The 16222-nt window shown below is 53.3% G+C and overlaps 4 protein-coding genes and 1 non-coding gene across 5 annotated transcripts; 3 read left to right on the top strand and 2 right to left on the bottom strand.

Annotated features, from left to right (window-relative positions):
* Window positions 1-438: 438 nt before the first annotated feature.
* BZA05DRAFT_204439 (uncharacterized protein) lies at window positions 439-2141 on the bottom strand (the record flags this gene model as incomplete). Its single annotated transcript, XM_051479535.1, has 1 exon — window positions 439-2141. A coding segment is annotated over one exon (1560 nt), but the record flags the coding sequence as incomplete, so codon positions are not given.
* An 8539-nt stretch (window positions 2142-10680) lies between these two features.
* On the bottom strand, window positions 10681-11103 carry BZA05DRAFT_442259 (uncharacterized protein; the record flags this gene model as incomplete). The annotated part of the gene is made up of 1 exon (XM_051486736.1): window positions 10681-11103. One exon carries the CDS (start codon window positions 11101-11103, stop codon window positions 10681-10683), a length of 423 nt encoding a protein of 140 aa, XP_051342709.1.
* Window positions 11104-12123: 1020 nt separating this feature from the next.
* On the top strand, window positions 12124-12675 carry BZA05DRAFT_416234 (uncharacterized protein; the record flags this gene model as incomplete). The annotated part of the gene is made up of 2 exons (XM_051485378.1): window positions 12124-12586; window positions 12662-12675. The coding sequence occupies 2 exons, from the start codon at window positions 12124-12126 to the stop codon at window positions 12673-12675; spliced, it is 477 nt and encodes a 158-aa protein (XP_051342708.1).
* A 472-nt stretch (window positions 12676-13147) lies between these two features.
* BZA05DRAFT_332584 (uncharacterized protein) lies at window positions 13148-14395 on the top strand (the record flags this gene model as incomplete). Its single annotated transcript, XM_051480655.1, has 2 exons — window positions 13148-13426; window positions 13772-14395. Coding segments are annotated over 2 exons (903 nt in total), but the record flags the coding sequence as incomplete, so codon positions are not given.
* A 567-nt stretch (window positions 14396-14962) lies between these two features.
* Window positions 14963-15034, top strand: BZA05DRAFT_t73. Its single transcript has one exon. It is a non-coding gene; the product is annotated as a tRNA-Gln (tRNA).
* The last annotated feature ends 1188 nt before the right edge of the window (window positions 15035-16222 follow it).

Below are 16222 nucleotides of genomic sequence, written 5' to 3'. Positions count from 1 at the left end.
CTCCCGCATACGGCATTGGCCCCCCCATCTCTCCGCGTCGCTTGCCGCCTATCTGCTCTCTGGCTTCACCCATTTCCTCCCTCTTTCAACCTCGTCTCTTAAGCGACTCCAGCCACCGTGCCTGGCACCGTCCTCATTTATCCGTCCCACTTACACCGCACGTGCACCTACCCGCCGAGTCCCGACTCACCGTAGTCGTCCCCAAACTATGCATACCTTGACGCGTGGAAAAATCAAAAGCCTGCTGTCGAAATAAGCTTTTAATGATCGCCAGGCGATCTCCGGGCACCGGAGGTGGGCAACTGGTTTGCAGATTGTGCGGGGAAGACATCACTGTCCCACAGTTCCGCAGTGCACACACGTTTCCCAGTATAACTAATCACCGATTCACTGCACTCTCGCCGCTCACATGTAGATACTTGATACTGTGTAAAAGCCGTACAAACAACTACTAAGATTCTCTTTTCGCATGATCTCGCTCAGATTCCACTCGTGGTAAAACAGTGCCATGACGTAATCTGCTCCAGCCCTCCATCTCAAATTCTCCAATGCCCATGCCATCCACCAGCACCACCGCTCTTCTACTCGTCCTCTGCCTCCTTCCTCAGCTCCCACAGCTCCTCCACCACAGCCTTGCTCTCAATCTTGCGCCTCTTCCGTCTGCGATGCTCCTCCTTGCTGAATCCAGGCCCATACTCCGGCTCGTGTGGAAAACAAAAATCCTCGTCGTAGCCGTACTCTTGCGCCTGCTCCTCCAAGCGTCTGGACTCCTGTTGCAGCCTGCGGATCCGCTCGCCGACATGCTCGATATCCCTGTACATCTTCTGCTTCTTCCAAACTGGCGGAGCGGGCGGCAGCTCCGGCGCAACGATGAGCTTGCCCGTGGGCGTGAACGTGACCTGCGCTCCCCTTGGAGGGGTATCCCCGCGGCCCGCGATCGGATCCCGTCGCAGAACGACGATGACCCACAGCGGCGCGTACGTAGCGAGGGAAAAGAACGTGCCGACCGTCCTGTCGTTCCACAGCAGGGTGGTATCGTTGGTATACGAGAAGTTATACGTCGCGCCGACGCTGCGGGCGAGCGCCTCGTCGGCGGCGTTGATGTTCCCGCGGTCGTCGGTGATGGAGCCGGAGCCGGAGGTCTCGAGCGGCTGGACGACGCAGCCGTAGAAGGCGCGGGGCGCGCGGCGCGTGCTGCAGAGCGCGGACACGGCGTCGAAGAGACACTGCATGCTAAGTGAGGGGAGCGACGAAAGCGCCCGCCGCGCGTAAATGTCGAAGAGGTCGTAGCAGTCTGGGATGCCGTGGCGGGAGCGGTGGCCGTCGCGGTCGGGGTCGACGATTACTGCGATGAAGGGGGTGTCGATGGCGGTAGTGATGGGTGCGCTGGGGACGCTGGCGGGGAAGAGGACGAGGTGTGTAGCGACCCCGGGCGCCTCGCCCTTCTCGGGGATCGGCGGCGGCAAGAGCTTCGGAGGGAGTGGGTACCACTTCTGCTTCGTCTCCTTGGGTTCGGGCGCTTCGCTATCCTCACGCTTGACCGGATCTTGAACCTGCTCCTCGGACTGTTTGCCTCCCGCAATCGTGCCGCTGGCTCCCGCCGGACTCCAGAAGTTCACCTTGGGCTCCTTCACCGTCGTCGCCTCTCCCTCGTTCTCACCCTCCGTCTCCGGTGCCTCGACGGCGATAGCATTAACAGCAGTGCGCGTCTTATCGCAGCAGTCACTGACGAACCTGCGGAACCCGCTCCACCAGACGAAGTGCGGGCCTTTACGCTCATTCCTGTGCTCCCACATGTGCTGAAATTGTGCGAAATGCTTCACGCAAGTAGGATCAGTGAACAGGATATCGTGCAGAAGTCTGAGGCCATTCTCGTCGCCGATCCCGCGCAGTCCGTAGATGCGAATCAGCGCACGGATGTGCTCCGCGTAGAACGAGCGCGCACGGCTCGAGGTGAAGCGGAGTAGCGACTTCCATGCGTCCGTCTTGCTGGGTGTGCTGACGTCTTTCGAGGCGCGGGGTGGCATGGTGAAAGGCGGTGGGATGTGCGAATGCCTTGATGAACTGGGTGAAGGGCGGATCGGTGGAGGGACGGCTGTCGCTGTCACGTGGCGGCGCTCGACAGGGGTGGGGGAAGACGGTATGGGGGAGAAGGTGGGGGGGAGCTGGTGAGAGGCGTGGGGGGGACAAGGTGGGAGAGGTGGGAGGGTTGGGCTGGGGGGAAGGGGGACGGGGGGGCAGGGTGGTGGGAGCCGCTGTCTGTTGCGTGTGTGCAAAGACGATCGGTTGTGTTGGTGGAGTGCGAGCCTTGCTGTCGACTGAGCGGGCGAGCAGAAGTCTCTTCGCTGCCGCAGGAGTGTGTTTGCTCTGGCTACCAGCAACTGCAGGTTCTACTACTACCACGTACGTCGGGAGTAGCGGAGGTGTGATATGTACGATCAAGTCTAGCTGCCGGAGGCGAGACGGGCACATGACCTGCGCGCACTCCTACCAATCGAGCGGAACGGAATGTTCGAACACGCTGCAAGGTGTGTATGATACATGCACCAAACCTACCACGCCCAAAGACCCCACCGTAAACAAAGCCATCAAACGGGCGCTCACATCTCTCAGCCAGCCATCGCACATGCGACGCAGTTGCCCATACCACGCCGAGCGTGTGATCGCCAGCAGGAAAAACCCAACCCCCTGCGACCGAATACAGAATGTAAAGCATCATCGCTGGCGTTGCCTGTAGCATGCGACGCAAGGGGCCCCCGTCGCTGACAATGGAGGAAAAATGTGTACGATTATATGGTATTCGTGCACCCAGCGAGCTTACGCCGCAAAGGGCGCCGAATAGGGCTCACGGAACATGGAAGGAGACGTCTGGTGTGGATGCATCCTGGCGCTCCTGGAGTCGATATCGTACGTAGTCTATAGATACAGAGTTGGGAGTCGAGGGTCGTGACCGTTGCCTCTGCACTTTGAAGAAACGTTCTTGGCTTTAGACTATTCTTGTCAAGAATATGGATGATAGGGACAGGGATGGATAGATAGATAGATAATGTTCGGTTGATTCTCTATTTCGTCGGGCCAGAGAGGCCCTGTATATACACGTTCGTCTTGTTCAAGGCAGAATACTCTTACGGAGGAGATACCCAGGTCCTTCGACCCGGTGGAGCCTTTCGGATCGTGAGTCTTCGAGACCCTTCCGGATCGTGAGTCTTCGAGACCCTTCCGGATCGTGAGTCTTCTAGAGCCTTCCGCACGTTTAAGTTCGACAATTCTGACCCTGTCGGACAAACGGTGCGAGTCGGGGGAACCGAATATGGCATCGTACGCACGATTCTACATATGCGTGCTTTGGCATAATTCTCAGCGTGTGCACCGCGGGCTGTCACGGTACGAGAGCAGAGGTAGGAAGGGTGAATTAGTGTGTTACGTCTACCGATAACTACCTCGAGGCCAGTATTTCTGTTTTGCTACCTATGCGCGTGATGCCCTCCTGTGTCTTGCCCCTATGTAATGTTTCGTCTGCTCAGGTCTGTAGATCTAACTTTCAACACCGTCAACCTTTTGAGCGGCGCCTACGGAGTGACGAGCTTTGCTGGAACATTCGCATGTTTGCTCCTGGCTGTTTTCTTGCTCCTGGCTGTTTGTTTGCTCCTGGCTGTTTGTGTTTGTTCGTGTTTGTTTTGCTCGCATGCCTCACACTTGCGCTAACTCTCAGTCTCACTCGACACCACTTTGAAGTTTGCTCGCGATCACGCGGACGATACTATGTAACGGAATTGGATCACGCGGACAATACTATGTCAAAACGTTCGCTGCCGCTAGCGGAAATTCACGATTGTGCGTGCGCGCTTGCCCACGATGTCGGCCAAATCTCCATGATTTTCTATAAGAACCCCCCTCCCTCCCTACTTTTCCTCCTTTCTTCTTTACTCACCTCTCTTCACAACAATCTTCTTACTTCCTCCTACTCATGCTTCATTCTTTCTGCTTTTCTCCTTAGCCAACTGGAACTTTGTCCTAATCCATTCATATGCTGAGGGCATTCCCGAAATGATGGCTGCCAACTAGCAATAACTGCAGTGGTTTGTCACCATCTCTCGCTTCCATTATCCACACCAACAGTCTTTACTCTCAGTGTCAAGCAGTGTCTGAAGGAACGCTTCGATATGAAGCGTGCCACTAAAACTGTGGCGGTGAAGGTGGAGCAAACGCTCCCCTTGTTCGGGGTTTGTCACACTCTCCCCCTACTGTCTTCCCCACTAACATCATCGAATCATAGTTTAGAAGAATTCAACGCTTCTTCTGGTGGCCTTGAGGAGATTGGAGGGGAGAGGGGTGTACAGGTTGCGATCAAGCTAGTGCTTAGTTGAGGGGGTTCGTCGCCCTGTCTCCCTACAATTCTCTCCGCTAACCACCTCCACTCACAGAGTTGAAGAATTCCATCCCCGGTAGCAGCACCAACGGCAATATGTCCATGGTGCTTGCTGCCCGAAGGAGGAGCAATAGCTCCCCTTCAAGGGGGTTCGTCTCACTCTCCTCCTCACTCTCATCTACACCAACATATGCCACTCACAGTTCGGAAGAAACCTTCCGGGCCCCTGGGCAACTTGGCCAACGCCGAGCAGAGCTGGATCGAGGAAACAATTGAGGCCATGCTTGGTTGCGGGGGGGTTCGTCACCCCTTCTCCCTACTCGTTTCTCCCGCTAATAACCTTGACTCACAGATTGGAAGAAAGTCTTCCAACCCCCTGACTGTCCATGCCAGATTTGCCGGGCGTAGAAGAACGTGCCTCGGAGGCGGAGCAAAAGCTCCCATCAATGAAGAACACGAGTTCTCCCTCGTGGGCGTACGTCATCGAGCCCGCCTTCAAGAAGCGTTCGGCCTAGCTCCTGGTCATCATTGGCTTCGACGGTCACGTCGGTTGAAAGACAAGAAGAGACAGATCTCTGCATCAAGGATGTTGGAACCATCAATTTCCGTCCCCGGTGTCGAATAGCGGAGATAGTGGCAGTGCCCTGGCACCATCGATCTGTCGAAATCATCTACCTGCCCCCGGGCACTGCCACCGAATATACGTCACATCGGCTGCACATTCTCGTCCCACCTCAACAAAGCCAGTGCCACTGGTACGGGGTGGAAAGACCCGCCGGCGCTGTCGACTTCAGGGCAGACCCGCCGACATCATTTTCACGTTCGCCACCCGCGTCTACCACACCATCTCGGGCTGGAGCCGCCAACCAGATGTCCTTTTCAGCATCCTTCTCCGCGCGTACATCTGGTGCGCGCCCCCCGGGGCTGGCAGTCACTCATTCCGAGATACCCGATGTGTGTTGCTGTTGTTCATTCACCTAATGATCAACAGAACACCATCCGGGGTCCTGGGAGCCCCGATATTTTGTCGGGGCTAACCGATGTATCGGTGGGCTCCGCAGGACGAGTCGCTGTTAGTCATCAATTTAGTGACCAGCAACTATTATCGACGCAATGCTGTCAACCCCTACCACGACCTCTAGTACGCCCACCACTACCCCCTGCCACGTGCAAATCCTCGAAAAGATGTCAACCATTCCCAAGGACCATATTGTCACCTGCAAGTGCGAGTTTTCCTGCTGTCGCTGCTAGTCATCAATTTGATGATTAACAGGACTCGATCCGTTGGAAGAGGTTACCGTTACTTGAAATGCTAGAGACCCAGAGGCAAGTGCGGTTTCCAGTGGCCCCAAAATGTATTGGGGCCGCCGATGAGGAGTCCATCGTGGCCCGAGGGAGCGGTGGACTCCTACGACGACGTCGCAGGTTCGCAGCGGAGGAGAACCGTTTCCTCGACCAAATCGTAGATATATACCAGGATTACCTGCGAACACGCTGCAATACTTCATCACGGGATGGCGGCGCAGCGAGAATATCTCCGACACACCTCCGGAACAGGTTTCATTTCCGAGGCTGGGGGCCCGCGGCTTCGGCGGATAAATGTCCGCTACTGCTTTGGCACGGATGTGCCTCACAGAGGCTCCTCACAAGAACATCAGGTGTTCCTGACGGGTGCAACCGCGTACACACAAAACGATGTGCGTGCATGCTTCTCTCGCGTCTATATTGCGCGTGGGGCCGCCGCTTCATCTGCGGCAGGTGTTGAGGCTGACACCCGATGTGTTCCTGTTGGTCATCTTTGAAGATCAACAGAACACATTCTGGCGTCCGGCCGGGACCCCGATACTTGATCGCGGATCATTGTTGGAAAGCTCACCGACGAATCGATGGGCTCCGCCTGACGAGTTACTATTGGTCATCTATTTGATGATCAACAGGACCCGATCGGGTTTCCGGTGGCCCCGATAGTTTGTCGGGGCCACCGATGAGGAGTCCACAGTGGCCCTAGGGAGCGGTGGACTCCCGCGACGGCGTCGCAGGTTCGCAGCGGAGGAGAACCGTTTCCTAAACGTAACGGTGGACATACGAGGATTACACCCGACCACACTGCAAAATTGCATCACAAGATAGCGACGCAGCGAGAATATCTCTGATACACCTTCGGAACAAATTTTTATGTCCGAGGCTGAGGGCCGGCGGGCCCGGCGGATAAATATCCGCTACTCCTTTGACACGGATGTGCCTCACAGAGGATTCTCACAAGAACATCGAATGTGCCTGGCAGGTGGAAGCGCGTACACTCATGGCTTTTCTCGCGACTATATGACGCGTGCATGAGTGCCGCCGCTTCATCTTCGGCTGGGGCTGAGGCTGACACCCGATGTGTTGCTGTTGGTCTCCTTTGAAGATCGACAGACACAATCTGTCGTCCGAGACCCCGATACTTGATCGGGGCTCACCGTTGGTAAGCTCACTGACGAATCGGTGGGCTCCGCCTGACGAGTTACTTTTGGTCATCTATTTGATGATCAACAGGACCGCGATCCGGTTTCCGGCGGCCCCGATGAGAAGTTCACCGTGGCCTCAGGGAGTGGTGGACTCCTACCACTGGCACTATCGAATATCTACTTTTTCTAAAACCATTCGTTTCATGTCATCCTCCCGTGCCAGTGAATTCACAAATGTTGACTACCACCACTACCACCACCATGGTTATAAAATTTCGGGGCCACCGATGAGAAGCCCACCGATGGATCGATGGACTGCTGCGCCAGCGCCGCGGTCCCGCAGTCGAGAAGGAACACCGGTGGCTCGACCAGATTCTGACTGAATATGTCGAATACCCGCGTAAAACACTGCATCGCGGGATGGGGGCGCAGCGAATATATCTCCGATACACCTTCAGAACCGGTTTCATTTCCGAGACTGGGGGCCCGCGGCTCCGCCGGATAAATGTTCGCTACTGCTTTTTCACGGGTGTGCCTCGCAGATGCTGCTGCGGCGAGCGCATGTGGAAGAGGTTGCCATTACTGGGAATGTTAGAAACCCAGAACCAACAGCGGACTCCGGCGGCCCCGATACATTATCGGGGCCGCCGATGAGGAGTCCACCGATTAGTCGATGGACTCCACGGGATAGGCTGCGGTTGTTCATCTAAGTGATGATCAACCGGGCTCATTCCGGTTGCCCGGCGCCTAGATAGTCCGAGCATTTCTCAAGACAACATCAAGATATAACAATGTCTGCCGCCACAATACTTGATCGAGGCCCGATAGTCCGAGCATTTCTTCCGTGCCGCTGGGCACCTTCAACGCTAAGATGGCGGTCATGATTGTGCTTGGCCAAGGCCGAGCAGAACCACTTCGACAAGACGACCAAGCAAGGAGCTCGGTTTCAAGGGGGATTCGTCACCCAGTCTCCCTACTCTGATCTCCACTAACAGCCTTGACCCACAGATTGGAAGACTTGCCGTCCCCCGCACCAGGACCAACGACAATATGTCGTCGGTGCCTGCAGTCCGAAGGAGGAGCAAAGGCTCTCTCCTTCTGGGGGGTTCGTCTCACTCTCCTCCTTATTCTCGAGTCTCGACCCCACTACAGATTTCACTCACAGTCCGGAAGAAATCTTCCGTGCCCCTGGGCACCTCGGCCAAGGTCGAGGAAAGACTGGTTCAGCAGCCTATCAAGGTGATGCTAGGTTTCACGGGGGGTTCGTCACCTTGTCTCCCTACTCTTATCTCTATTATACTCCTCCACTCACAGAACAGAAGCATAGGCTCCGGCCCTCGTCTGCCTCCAAGACTAACAAGGATCTGAAGAAGATGCCCGGAAAGCAGAGCAGAAGCTCCCCTTCCAGGGAGAACATCTGCTGCCAACAGCTCCAGTCATCAACCTGGTAGGGTCAAAAGACAAGAGGAAACAGAAGATTTGCCGCTGTGGTGGCCCCGTCACCGCCACCGAACCGCTTTGACACGGTTGTGCCTCTTCTGCCGCATAGAGGCTGCTGCCAGGAACGCAGGCAGGAACTCGCCGAATGGCAACCAGGAGACAGACGGACGTTAGAGGGGTCCAGTGTGGATTACTTTACATCGTAAATGACATAGTAGTAGCTCTGGAGTCAACGTGGATGCTGGAAAATGATATTTTCTTTGTAACTTGAAATGACGCTAAACGATACCCTTTTTGTACTAGTGTAAAATATCCTAGCTGTGACCAATGTCTTTATATGCAACACATTCGTGATATCCACCTCTATGAACACCACCGTGACCACGCCGTGGACAGAACGCGTACAGTGGGTAACACATGGTGTAGTTATTGACCATGCACCTTTCGACCTTTTGTTCTTTAGTCTAATACAAGATGCTGTTCTTCACCAGAAATTTGATTACCGAGTGAGTATTGTCATTCGCGATCCGCGCCGACTCATGTCACGAGCCACACGTGTCATAATATCTCACTCAGTTACCAGTCGTTTGCACGAACGGTCCTCGCCCCCATTTCCTGCAAACGCAACAAGCTACAAGCTGTTCATTCTACAAGTACATTATTCCTCACAACAGATGTAGTATAGCCACTCTCCACATCTTTCAATGATGCCAATATTGTAATATCTAGTGATTCGATCCTTTCCTTAGTCGTATCTTGTGTACTCGTTGCGTAGTCGGTTACTCGGTCATGGCGCCGGCGTGAAGCATTTGCCACCTACCACACATCGTGTATGTCCTCTCACTAGGGCTTTAGACGTTTTCTATACAATATTCACTCATACTTCCTAGAGACAAGACCAATTCAAGACGAACCATATTTCATGTTCGGGCCTAAAGTCGTGATACCTACATAGTTGAAACCATTCCGACCTGTAGTACCTAGTATTACGAGACCTCTCCTAACTGATATTGGTGATTACTTGTTACATATGTACACACTCCTAGCATCGTCGCACCTACGAGCGCAACCCAACGTCCCCAGATTTCTGACACATGATTGTCAGCGTGTCGAGGAAGGGGCAGGGCTGTCAACCGTCCGTCCCGTCCGACTTTGAGGTTGCCCGGCCCGGGACGGAATTAGTCGAGCTGCGGAGACCAAGGGCTACAATCTTCCGGGCTGGAAAAATGAGGACGGATCCCCTACAGCGCCGTGAATTTACAGGGACACTAGTACACTGCTTGCGGTGGGGCGCCACACAGTGGCGCCGGTGTGCGGATATGTGGCTGTGCGGCTCCATTTTGGAGTGTCTCACGGTATAGAACTTTCACACCATCCCCGTTCCTACTTCTAGCAGTGTCTATCCCCTCAGCGTTTGATGGCTCTGAAAATTCTGTTGGTATCTACCGCGGTACTCCGCAAACAAGTAGTCGGCACAGCACGCTAATGCTATCAGGTACATAGGTACCTGGCGGGTATCCGGAAATTTCATCCTCCGAACGGAATCGATCAGTCCTGTGGAAATCCGGACGGACGGTTGACACCTATGGGAAGGAGTGGTGCGCCGCGTAGTCACGACTTATTGGAATATCTCGTTAGACGGGAAAATATGATGCATTCGATGCAGCAACAATCTCGTCGGCGGCGAGCTTTCGCTTTATGTACAGACTGAGTTATCACCAAAGGTTCCTCGCCCTCGTCAGCCCTGGGTATCAACGGCCCGCCGCGCAATCATATGAGCGTCCACACTCAGTCTCGACCGCCCGCCGCAGAACCTTATCCGTAACAACATCTCCGGGTTTCCAACCGTTCACACGACTAAGCAGCAGCGAGTGATGTAAAAACAACATCCTCGATAATGGCATTTCCGAGCTTCCCACTGCTTTGCACGATTTTTGGATATGGAGATGCACACCCTCCAATAATGGGTTCAGTATGCATCCTTTTTTGAATGGTCACCGAAAGAGCAATAAAAGATAGATACAGTACTAGTTTTGAATGGTCACGGAAAGGGCGATGGAAGATGTGAACAGTACTAATTTTGGATTCCTACCCTGACTGATGCTACCTATCCATGATGGGAGGGCACCGATTGAAGCTCTTGATGCTCGCCAAAGCTTCAACACTCTCCGTACCTAGCGAATGCCGACCATCAGTGAGAATCATTTTCCACTTAGATAACAGCCGCTCAACCTCAGCAGACGTGGCTGGAATAGACAGAACGTCTACTGTCATTCGGCTGAGGTTCGGAGAACGAAGTTGCTGCGGCCCTTCCAGCCACCATACAATTGCCGCAAGACTGTTTCGAACATTCCTTTCCAAGGGCAGTGAACAATAGTCTTCGAGCTCGTCGACTGGCGCAGCGTCCTGCCTGTTTCCTTTAAGTCAGCGCTCAAATCCTGCGGCGTCCTCGTTGTGTAGCAAATGTTCGCCCTGTAGGTTTTGTGCCGCTACATGTTTGTTCTTGTACTTTGCAACCCACAGCTTTTGCACCGAACCTTTCGCAGTATTGATCCAGTGTGCCCTCCATTTGCCGTTGAAATACGCCCACTTGTGGCGGGGATGCAGTAAGACGGCGGCGACAAAGGCAGGAGATCTGCCGCTAAGGAAGTAGCATCTCTCCAAAAATTCCCACCCAATTATCAGCCTCCCAATCATAGCCACATCTCCGGACCGTTCGGCAGCTTGAATTTCAGTTTTTAATGCCTGCAGAAGATAGTCAATGACTGGCAGAACCTCGGCAACTGACTTCTTCCGCGCTTCCGTGAGGAGAGTCGCCTCTTCAAACGGCCGCAAAAATTCGGCCATCTTTTCTAACGAATTCCAGTCTGCTATGGTGAGGCGATAGTCTGCAAGAGCATCCATATGGTTCGCGGTATATGCAATGATGGCGGTGCGCATACTTCGAAAAAGCATTGAATCTCTCATCTGGAGCCATGAATTCCAACGGGCATCGTAATCTCGGCGAATAAGACTTCCTCCACTGATGCTCTTAAATTCCCGGATCCGTTCAGGGCTGTCACGGATATGTATGGAGCTATTATGGGCACGTCCCAGTGGTTCTCGCTTTCGCCAGTTCCCACTTCCTCATCAGTACCAGCTTGGTAACCGCGGTCATGCACTGCTTCCCATGAGTAGCCGAATAAAAACGACATCATAGCGAGATTGATAAAGTGGCCTGAACACCGGAGGCGTTGTTAAATCGAATCAAAGTCAAACCCCATTGCGCACAGATGTTCTGCGAACGAACCCAAGCGCTCCAGGTATCGAGTGTGATGTGTATCTTGCCGAGAGCGGTTCGGGGAATCTTCTTGGTGTCCTTCTTTTGGGCCTCATATACTTCCATCGTCCATCCTGGAAGAGTGGATGAGGAGGTCGGGAGGCATTGCGCAACCTCCGAGCAAAGCGATGTGGCATAGGCGTGAAGCATGGGAGAGCATGCAAACGCAAAGGAAAGGTTCTAGTCTGCGATCATTTGAACCTGGGAAAACGTTAACACGTTCTCCTACCACCAAGTGAGCTTACTAGGTACGTACCATCAAGGCTTTATGTGACTCCTGTATCTATGTCTGGTTGGTAACCAAGAGTTGCTTCTTTGATGACATTCCCTCCTCAACTTGGTGCTTGACGTTGAGATGAGCAGCAGACCCCGAGTCCCAGACGAGACCAGACACTGCTTAGGAGCGGTTCTGTTCGCACACAAATCACATGCCCAATACTCGTTATCCCCCTGGGCAATCACCGGCTTTCCGAATGTCCAAATCCAGGAGGTTTTTGACCTCTTCTTCGGATTGGTAAGAGCCCTCCAACATTTTCAAGCCCATTGCAATGATCGCAACTGTCGGGCTCGTCAACGGAGAACCAGTCAGAGGTCACGGCGAGACCGACTCTGCCACCACCTCGCTCGCCGAGCTCGAGTCCTACTCTGAGACCGCCTCGCTTTTGCCGATGCTGACCAGCTTCGAGGAGATCGACGGCATCGAGAACCTCGAGGTTCCCGAGAACGGCAAGCTCACCTGCGAGACGACGCTCGCCTCCCCGACGTTTTTCGAGATCGGCCAAGCGATTGCAAGGGTCTCCAATGTGGCAAGGGCCACGTGCCAGCAGAAGAACGCTGGGGGGTCCAAGTGTTCGACGCTAGGCAAGTACAAGGGCGGTCAGGTCGGGATCTGCGGCCGCCACCTGCTCGACATGAGCTGCAAGTGGATCCACTGGGCGGCCTCGAAGATTCGCTTCGAGTGCGGCAACGAGCAGCTTGGACGCGCCGGTGAAAAGTCTAAGTTTCCGGACGGTACGACGGCACTCACGGTTATCGTTTTTTATATGCTCGGGGGAAGAAAAGTATGGGGAATGAAATGGCTAAAAGGGGAGCGGGAGTGATGGGGCAAAAATAAAAAAACTACCTACTTGCGCATTACATTGTGGTTTTTCGTCGTACTTCTCGTTCGTTTCTTACGTAGCAGAACATCTCCAGTGACTGGAAATAGGTGACCGTAGTGGCTCTATATCACTGTATCGTTACTTCTGGAAGGAAGATCTGATACTTATTATATGATCGGGATATTAAACTATATAGTGTGGCGTACATCGAGTGCTAAACACAGAAGGACTTCGAGCGGCTGCTTGATAGCGTTGGGCGCTGGACGGCAGAAGAAATCCAGGCGGAATTACCGCAGCTCTCGATTCTCGGACGAATATCTGCAATTCCCGGAAAAATATGGGCGCACCTTGCGATTTGGGTCAGAAAGGAAATGGGATTAGAGCCGAATGCCATATCGGAGGATAACGAGTTGGCGCAGAAGCGAAAGGAGAAAACTTGGACGACCTGGTGGCAAGGTTCTTGACGAACCCATTCAACGAGAAGCAAATCGAGGATAAGGGGAAGGCCGACAGCGTGTCGAAAACGATCGTCAGCTTTCATGCACTGTGGATGCTGATACAATGCGCCGCGAGGTGGTATCATCACCTACCCGTCACCCTGGCGGAAATCCATGTGGTTATACATATCTTCTATGCCGGCGCGATGTACGCCTGTTGGGGGTATAAACCCATGGATGTTGCGCAGCCGATTCCGATTCCGATGGACGACACGCTTTGGCAAACACTGTTTGACGTTGTTCCGGGAAATGAAGTGGTCACTGAAGAGACGCCTGGATCCGATAGAACACTCGCGCAGACCGACGAAGGGGCAAATGGCTCTGATACAACATATTAGGAGAGGATCGAGGATGTCTCTCTGCTGAGTACTGCTACCGTGAAGCTGGCTGCGAATCCTGGAGCAGCGAGGTCCGGAGAAGCCAGTAGAATGCCGGCCACGGCCAATGATTCCCCTTCAGTACTGACATTGTCTGAAGTGTTCCTGGGCACTGAAGATGACAATGACATTACCCCGATAGTTCCTGGAGATCACCCAAGCTCCTTGACTCTCCCAATCGGTCGACTGATTTCATCCCACGCTTATCCGCCCACCGATCAGTATTCCCGCAACATGCCATTGATCATTGAAAGTGCCAAGTCCAACTACGTCAACATGTTATACCGGGTGTCCCATCGTGTCTTCAATAACTTCATCTACAACCGGGGCCACCGATCGGAGCTCTACGGCATGAGTCTGAGCGCACTCAACGGGAGCCTCCACTTGCTAGTATGGAACTCCCACTTTGCCACGATCACAGAGGCACTCCTCTGGAAGCTCTCGTGCTTCGGACTCATCGTGTGCCCCGTGCTCACGTGGCTGGTATCGCTAGAGGATAGCTTCACCGAAGCTGTCGTCCACGCGGCATGGAAACTGCGCTTTGCCGGCGAAGCGAAGATGACGCCTGGGGCTGCCGTGCGAAACATACGCACAGCGAGGTATACCGCGGCATGGATGGTAGGCAACAACGCTGCCATCAGGAATGGACGTGCGCCAGTCGATGCGGACGTGAGCAAAAGCCCTGGTTGGAGATGGGTTCTCGCGGTCGATGCTACGTGGCACTTCGGTTTTGTCTACTCATTGTCCATGCTGTATCTTGCGGTCGAGGCATTCTTGAGCATTAGGAGTCTGCCTGCTGGGTCGTATGATCTTCCCAACTGGGCGCAGTCGGTTCCCCATATATAAAACGTTGGAAAGGCACCCCCGCGGTTAGGCTGTGCGGGGAGGGATGAGAGATCGATGGTTTCTTTTACCTTTGTCCGGTGGCTTTGTCATGTATTCAATATACGATTCCAGTTATTCTAGGCAGCCTTTTGATTTTTTCCCTGTCAAACTATCATGAGTTGGGTACACCGTACCTACGAGCATAGAAATATACGCAAACTATAGAAAGCATCATTTGTGTCCGGGATAATCCAACTCGGCCGGTGATATTGAACGAGCTACTCCTTCCGGTCAAGGTCTTCCATTTGATCACCACTAATCACGTCGCAATAAGTTGTTTTGTCTCCTCGTATGTTCCTCTTTAATTAATGAGACGGAAGTACATGACACCATTTCGTGCTCGTCGCCCGGCGCAACATGTCGTATATGCGGGGTAAGAAGTAGAGAAGTGGTAGGTGGCATGGAGAAATGACCGTTGAGGTGCAATCGGTTGCATGTAGGACGCGAGAATGGAAGAGAAGTCCTACAACCTCAATGCAAACGGATGGGCTTGAGGCTGTTTGTGCTACTATTTGTAAGACGACACGCGGTTCTATAGTGTAATGGTTAGCACGTCGGATTCTGATTCCGGCAATCCCGGTTCGACTCCGGGTAGGACCTGATCATAATCTTTTTGTTTTGTTGATATAGGTATTTTACGATGGCTTTGGATGACGCGGGACGTGGTGCAGAATATTGGAGAGGGGTATTGTGGCATGGTTAGGTGTGATGTTGCAGCATCTGCCCTCTTCAGGACGGGCCCAGCAAGTTGTGATCTTTCACATTCAAATGGAATAAGTCAAGTTTCATCGCATCCCCGCTGCAACGAAACACTCCACCACCCCGTACATAGAGCAGTTCTCGTGAGGATCAAGAAAATGCTGTGCGCGATATCAAATTTCGACTAAACTATGTCCTCCTCCGTTATCTTCGCCGCTAAGCAGAACCTGGTACAATCAGCCAGCAGTGCGGGCACATCTCAGGGTTTCTAAACTCTACGGTCACACCAGAGCCGCAGCAGTAGCAGATACAATAGACGGGCATTGCGGAGTTGACACAGGTCTCGCCACTGGGTGGAGTTTGGGTGAGCAGTACGTTTGAATTTGGTGTGATGCTTGGAGGTTCAATTGAGTACGAATCTTGGGACGAGCGTTGGAAGTGGGTAGTAGTTTGAGGAAAGTAAGTTTGGGATGGCCGTGGATCTTTTAAGGTAATTTATGTAGGGGTGGCGGTGCAATCTGTACGGGATCCAAAAAGGATCAGATGAAGCTCGACGACAGTACACAATTCAATTCGATGCCCGTACTATACTAGTAGCAGCTTCTAATAATCCAACGTTATTACTTGGTCACAATGGAAGAGAATCATGCCGTCGTCTGTGCTGGGATAGAAATGATACTTGGAGATTTGAAGTAAACCTGAGAATTCTTCCGGACTCCATGCCTCCATATGTAACAGTCGCGATAAACCCAAGTGAAGACTGCTATACTAGACGTTCGCGAAATTGTGTCGTATCAGCCATGTAATGAGGACAGAAACTCAGACGTATCTGAGAGCGTACATATACAGAGAACCTACTGCTCGGTGATAGAAGAAGCTTCCGTAGTATCTTCGTCTACCCACTTCGCCAGACTTCGGGTCACCCTCTCAGGAAAGCCGTTCGATGTCCTCAATCACTCTCGAGGTTCGTTTCAACATCCACTCCCCAATGGGAGAGCTGCACTGAGATGCAGAAGCTCTTGCCCATCAATCTAGATGTGGATGCTCCCAACGCTTCCTACTAGGGAGCTCACCCTCAAGTCCACGTGG

This window comes from Tricharina praecox (genome assembly GCF_024521635.1).
Source record: "Tricharina praecox strain CBS 144465 chromosome Unknown BZA05scaffold_4, whole genome shotgun sequence".
Classification (NCBI taxonomy): Eukaryota; Fungi; Ascomycota; class Pezizomycetes; order Pezizales; family Pyronemataceae; genus Tricharina; species Tricharina praecox.
This window is presented reverse-complemented; position numbering and strand designations above follow the sequence as displayed.